Consider the following 7203-nt stretch of genomic DNA (forward strand, 5'->3'; position numbering starts at 1 on the left):
TTAACGATGAAAATAAAGTGGAAGAAACTTAAAAATGAAGATAAAAGCTCATCTTCACTGGAAGATCTTTATATTAAACCGACTAGATCAACAGGCAAACAATTATATATAAAAAATATTCACGAGCCAATTAAAAACTTATATTATAATATAAAAAATGATCGAAAATTAAGATTATTTTTATTGATATCTTTTCTGGGATTCTGTTGTGGATATCTCTTGACATATCTACTTTTTACTTTCCTTGTTTTAAATTTAAAGTTCTCAATATTGCCATCGTTCATAGTATGTTTAATTATTGGCGTTTTTTTATCATTTGGTTTAGCATTCAATCAAACTACAAGGTATTTTTACAAATTGATTAAAAAACAAATAACTTAATAGCTGTTTATATACATAATATATAAATTGTAGGTGTATCACATCGTTGATGATACCACAGTTGTTCACAAAACATGGTAGAAGAGCAATACTGGCTTACACTTTTATATTGTTATTAAATGGACCAACAAAAAACACTATAGAAAACATTGGAATACTTTCAGAATCATTGGCTTGTTATCAGGTTTGAATATTAAATCAATTATATGATCTATTATAACATATTTAATTGTATTATGATGTTTATTTAGAAGCAACTTAAAGCATTAGAAGTAGAATTAAAAGACGCAATTAAGCGACCGTTCAATGCTTTAAAGAAATCCATCGAAAGTCTTAACAGAACACTAAAGAAAAACATATTAATAATAAAGAACGTTATGGTGAATATTAAAAATGAAGTTACAAAAATAAGTTGCGTCTCAAAATATATATCGTTACTATAAAATACTGTTCTTAATGTCGTATACAAAACTTTTTAGTCAAGATGATAGATTCAAATATACAATGGCTCTCCTCTTTAACTAATGTATGTAATAAAAAAATCGGTACGCCTTTACAAAGATGCATTAACGTATTTGAAGATACAATGAACACATGCAAGGAAAAATTGGGTGCAATGGCTGAAGTATTATGCTCCAGTACTTACATATCAAAGACTATTTGCTATAGTCTTAAATTCATCGATGGTATGTGCGAATTGGTTGAAGTAGTTGACGACACTATTGTTAAAACATTAAATACAAGTAAATTTCAATGTTTTTAAATCAATATACAATAAAGTGTTTACCATTAAATATTATTTTAGGGCTGCGTAACTTTGAAGAAAAGATCAAGGAAATGTTTTATGTATCAGTAGTAGTACAACACAAATATGAGTTTGTAACAAATTCATCGAAGACTCCACAACAAATATCTGACGATATAATCAAAGAGTTAAAAGAAAAGAGTGCTGTTTATATGAATTTTATAGAATGGGTGTCTATTACAAGTTTGATTTTCTTAATTTGGCTGATTTTTAAGTATGTATTTAAATGATTTACTATTGCATTAAAGACGTTTGATATATATTTTCAATCGACTTTCAGAACTATAAATTATCATCATAAATTCAGAGCAAGCAACAGCTACGATAATTTATATATTACAAGTAACTTTAGAAGGATTGATGCTAACAGAATTAATTTGGGGAAGAAATGTGTGTTACCTTTGAGGATACGAGAAACAAATATCTATATCCATGTAAATTTATCTTTTGAGTTTATACTAGAATTGCATCAGACCCAAAAAGCATATATGAGTTAAAAAGTATTAATTTTCTCCTTTTTTGTAATCATTGCTACTAAAAAGCAGGCAATTTCATATCAACCTATTTGATTACATGTTATATTTTATAATAATAGTCATTATGTCTTATTTATTGCTCTGCTATTAATATAAATATATAATTATTTTTAAATATAATAAATAGACATCTATGAATGAAAAATTAAATTAAAATCGTTGATAAATATTTGTAGTCAAGTTTCAAACCAATAATATATATTTATACTTTATGCTTAAACCCAAATGTTTTTAATTCATAATATATTTTAATAGTAAAATCATTGGTTTGTCGCATAATATTAATATAATTTTATTTTAAAATTAAATAAATAGAAAATAAATAAAATTATTTTGTTAGGTAAAACTAAATGGTAGGAAAATCAATAAAAATTAAAAACACTCCAATAAAGCAGTTGCATGATATCTTATAGTCTAAATTGTTTCTGGTACATTTTATATCGTCTGTCGTTTCCACTGCAATGGTTCTATGTTTTTACACATTGTTAAAGTCTTAAAAAAACTTTGTTACATAAAACTAATGATTTTTCAACATTTAAAATGTTGTTATTTAAGATCACCTCATTATTAGTTAATATTAATCAGCCGCGTAGCGTGAAATTAGTGGTTTTCACCCTATAATTTCAATTTTACGTATACTTTTTTACTAAAGTAATAAATATTGTCTAATTATCAATTTTTATTTTACTTGAAAAATTGTGAATATTTATTTATATATTTTTTATGTATTTTTTAAGCTTTTTGTTAACAATAGCTTTCATGTTCCATTAATATTAAAATATTATGTCGCAACCATCAACAATCGTTACAACGAAATTAGTTGCGAAATACTCGCTAAAAGGGTCACATATAACGAATTAACAATCATAAGAAATGCAAATAACTTTTCTTGATAAAACTGTTAACTGTAAAAATAGCTAGCTTTGGGAACCTTCACGCGCGTTGGACATTTTTATTACCAATAAAAATCCTTTCTCTGGAACACTCATATTCGTTGCGTCGAAGTTAGTCTCAAATAACTCGCTAAATAGGTCTTAGGGAACTATTTATTTGTAGATCTTAGATTTGATAAGACACATAGATTCATATCGGAAACAGTTTCAAATCACTTTACAGTATTACACATTGCATATAATGTGTTTAGTCACGAGCTTCACACTTCATATAATGACAACGATACCATCTTAATCGTTACTAAATTATACAGTTTAATAAGACACATTTTCGACAATAACGAAGAGTCGCGTTTCACCCGAATAATTGCCATTGGGCAAAATTTACTGAAATGATTGGTTTTTCCCCAATCACTTCATACATACATTCTAGTAAAACATTTACTTCCGTCACTTTTACAACCTTAAAATAAATGAGAGTTTAGCTAAACTCGCACAAAGCGGAGCTACGCTGAATCAACCGAAACTATCCTTAGAATACTGTGAAACGTAGCTGATTATTAGTACGTCCGATCAAGTCCAATTAAAGTAGTTCTTCGAATTCCCAAGAGTTCGACCTGATCCTTAATACTTCTTGGAGACAATGTAGTACTGCGGCAAAAACAATACATATACATATATTTATGTAGTATTGCACAAATTATCTTTAAGTGCAACATAGCTAAAAAGATTTTTATCGTTATGGACAGTGTTTTGTATTTAAACTGTATACTTCTGTATATATTGGGATAAATAAGTATTTTATATTACTGTTTTCTGGTTTTGAGATAAAAAAATGTAATTTGTCAGACGTGAATCTGAATTTTTATGTATTTATAACTGCAATAAGTGTTCAAAATCAAAGGCTCGATGTGATTTGTGGAGCTTAGTGTGTTCGCGAAAATCCCTTTTATATAATTTATGACTAAAAACTCTTCTGGGCAAGTTTATTTTAATTAATTAGTGCATATCAGAGATTCATTAAATTTTGTTACCCTTCTATTAAGGCAAGCAAGGTGACGCGGAATCCTTAAAGGCGATCAGCCATAATGACATAATGGCCATAAATAAACGGATTATCTGTTTTGATTTTTTCGTCTTCAAGAGCGTGAGATTGTAATGTTAAAATAATACGCTAAACCTAGGTTGCTATTGTTAAAAGTGTTAGCAACTGCATCTAGAGAATTCCGTTTATATGTCGTTCGTTCTCCATATGTATATATTTATAAAACACAATTGTATTTATCCTCTTTATAAATACTGTTGTATTTAAAGTCTTACAAGTCCAACTTTCTGAAATAAAAAAATAACATATTAAACTAATCAGTGTAATATTTATTTTATGAATTGTTTTTTATAGATTAACTCATGGAGGATGTTAAAAAGCGAAAAGGTAAAAATACTTAAGAGCGTCATATTCCTAACGCTAATGACTGTAAAACTGTTTTTGCACTTTATGGCTGATTACACCGTTTATTGGATTATATTCACTTCTCATGAGCTTTTGCACAACAACACTGATGGTAAAACTATTTATTCAAGTATTATTTAATTTATTTCATACTCAATTTATATTTGATTTGTCAGTCATAAAAATTGATGGAGAGTGGAAAGTTGGCGTAGAAGGAAAAGGTTTCGTAGCTGATATTTACAAAGATGTAGCAAAGTCGTTTGAGTGGATGGTTCCAGATTTCAAAGTGGATTCTTCTCTATGTCTGAGAATTCCAATCGAACCAGACTACCATACATATTATACTATATGTATGTTTAGTGTTTTGTTGTTGTTTGTATTATTGGTAATATAATATTAATTAATGTTTCAGGTTTTATGATGGCAGCCTGTTGGATTTTTACTTTCATGGAGCCTTTTATTTTGAGACTCCGTCATTGGATAATGGTCTGTTACTATCCAGAAAGAGCAAATGAAAGAGCTTCTTGGCTGATTGATGATATTCACAATAAAAGAAGTTAGTCAAATTAAAGAGTAATTTTAAGACGTTTTGAGAACCCTAATTGGTAATGCACAACTAACATATGAAGCGTAGTTGTGTTGAGCAAGTTTATTCTTTATATCACACATATATTAGATTTGGATATGGTATTCTGCAAGCAATTTTATGTTGAGTTTTGCGAAGAACTATTTATGGTACATTCACATATGAATATGATTCCTACCGTCATGTAACTTCAGATCATATCGTTTCCACCTTCATGATACAACCGGTGAAAGAGTCTTTGAAGCATATACATAGAAAAAAACAATAATACATAACTTTTCGAATATTTACATATGTAAATTTAATCCTTATAAATAATTTCTTCAGATGATTTTTGCTGAGCCTATTCTTGCATTCTGTTTTTTTTGAAAGCCACAGCTTATTAAGGATTTATTTTTTTCCTACTCTCTGGACTTGTTGTTGATGTTGATTTGATACAGTCCTTGGAAATATAATTAATGTTGTTGCTCATTTTAATACCGATTTCTCAGAATTTATTTAATATATAATAAATACACGTTGATTGTGCACTATTTTGGCTATTTAGCAATAGTTTCAAGAAGCATTATTTTTACGTTTTGTTGTAGTCAAGCTGTTGACCGTCGTGTGCAAAAAGTTGAAGCATCAAAAGGCCGAAGAGAGTGAATTCAGTATCGGAGAATATCTAGCATTGCGTTTCCCGTTTGTATGATTGTTTATTGTTTTCTATTAATTGTTTCGTTGAATAACATTAGAAAGGGGCGAAATTGTCGCATCCTTGATTCTGTAACGAACACACACGAGAGGGAAAGTAAAAATGCCTTATTCGTTAATCATGCTTGCTTGATTGGTGTTATCGTATGACGTATTAAAATTTATGTAAATTTAAGGTGGTTAAGGCGCATTTTCAAGAAAACTAAAGCACTTCCGTGCATAGTATGCAACAACGTAACGGCGAATCAACATTCAAGGTTGATTATGGAGTTAACATTACGAGTGTTTTTTTTTATAATTGGGACGCGCCAATGACTCATTTTCCTTTTATTTGTAATCAGATGCGAAAACACGTCTTGCGATGCAATTTTTTGCCAGAATTGTTACGAAGATCTTAACCACAGATGTCCTCTGTGTTTGGATATCTTTAACGATGACTCTTGCGACGTCAGCGAAGTGAGGTATGAAAAAATGGTAATCATATACAATTGCACACTGTACGACGATTATGATTCGTTTATTTTTTGTTCCTTAGAGATTCTTCGCTAGACGAGACGTCTAGAACAATTTTTGAAGAAGATGATAATCATAGAGAGGTAAAAACTAAAATTGTAGATGTAGATATTTAGATATTTAGTATACTTTTCCTCCGTTGTATAATTGTAGGTTTGTATCGAGAAAGCTGATGCTGAAGTTCAAGTCGATTTAGAGAAGTATTCATCGTCTTCAGGTATGTTTTTTTTTGTAAAGCGAAAAAATGTGTAGTGATCATACAAGTTGAATGACTTATTAGAAACAGAAACAAAACCATTATTTTTGCTCCATTTTGCTATTAATCTAAGATAGCAATTAAGCTATTATGATGGCTTGATAGTATATGTATATTTATTATGATGTAAGGTATCTTTAATGCTTAATGAAGTGCTGTGTTAATTACAAGTACTTTACTAGAGATATAAATAACATTTAGATTCAATTAAGTTAACATTAAGTTTTGTAATATGGCATCTTATATTTGACAGTTATTGATATTTAAAAGTCGTTGCAAAGACATTATAGGCAAAATAATTTGTGCGAAATTCATGTACCTCAACAAACAAATTTTATACCTTTAGTATAGATCACATCAACGAATACTCAATTACATTTTGGGGCACTTACATATATATTTTTTTATAAATTACTTGCTAAGGTTTTTTTTTATATTACTTCTGTTTTAAGGGATCACTGCTTTCGAATATCAGTCAATATTTTTACACATACAGATAGCTATTAAAAAACATAGAAATTAAGAAATATTATAATAAGCTATTAAAAATTTATGTCACCAAATTTTTCACAGCTTTAGAAAACAGATTTTCTGTTAATAGTTATGATTAAATCGAAGAATAATCAGTTGCAATTTGGGACCCTGGAAAAAATAGTATTTTCGTTTTTATTACTTTACTATTCGCCATTGTTAATATTTTGACGATAAACGTTACATTCACGCAGTTTATAAGCATAAGGTATATAACAAACTAATTGCAAGTTTATTACCTATTTTATAGGATAATGGTTTTAGAATATTAGTCAATATTTTTATACTTTCATGGTTTAGTAACCCAAGGGGTATGATTTCACAGCCTGTAAGACGCAGGTGGAAACTAGTGAGAATTTTATTAGATTATAACATATATTGCGGCTAATATAATGGACTAGTATCGTTTTCTCCGAGCAGTGGTGGAGAAGCTGGCGCAGGGATGATGTCCATGGAAGATCCTCAGGGGTCTTTTAGGTGCTAAGACAGTTCCTCTTGCCGCGATGATCGTGTTCGGGAGTCTCAGATCGTATCTTTGCATCTGTCGGTGGAGGCGAGT

At 29.3% G+C, this 7203-nt stretch overlaps 1 protein-coding gene across 1 annotated transcript; it reads left to right on the forward strand.

Moving 5' to 3' along the window:
• Positions 1–6: 6 nt before the first annotated feature.
• LOC148238393 (DC-STAMP domain-containing protein 2-like) lies at positions 7–6136 on the forward strand. The gene is made up of 13 exons (XM_088199697.1): positions 7–94; positions 326–344; positions 415–565; positions 633–711; positions 861–1124; positions 1187–1332; positions 4015–4177; positions 4242–4415; positions 4478–4621; positions 5239–5332; positions 5686–5805; positions 5880–5940; positions 6011–6136. Exons 1-13 carry the CDS (start codon positions 7–9, stop codon positions 6107–6109), a joined length of 1602 nt encoding a protein of 533 aa, XP_088055823.1. The 3' UTR covers positions 6110–6136.
• Positions 6137–7203: the final 1067 nt, after the last annotated feature.

Source organism: Plectrocnemia conspersa, unplaced genomic scaffold (genome assembly GCF_051122295.1).
Source record: "Plectrocnemia conspersa isolate PC_06_02 unplaced genomic scaffold, ASM5112229v1 ptg000001l, whole genome shotgun sequence".
Lineage (NCBI taxonomy): Eukaryota > Metazoa > Arthropoda > Insecta > Trichoptera > Polycentropodidae > Plectrocnemia > Plectrocnemia conspersa.

Bases quoted from the DNA above. Each gene is read 5' to 3' on its own strand.
- LOC148238393 (XM_088199697.1), top strand. From the start codon at position 7: ATGAAAATAAAGTGGAAGAAACTTAAAAATGAAGATAAAAGCTCATCT. The intron at 1,333-4,014 runs GTTTATATGAAT...TGTTTTTTATAG, and splicing joins AGTTAAAAGAAAAGAGTGCT to ATTAACTCATGGAGGATGTT. The intron at 4,178-4,241 runs GTAAAACTATTT...TTGATTTGTCAG, and splicing joins TTTGCACAACAACACTGATG to TCATAAAAATTGATGGAGAG.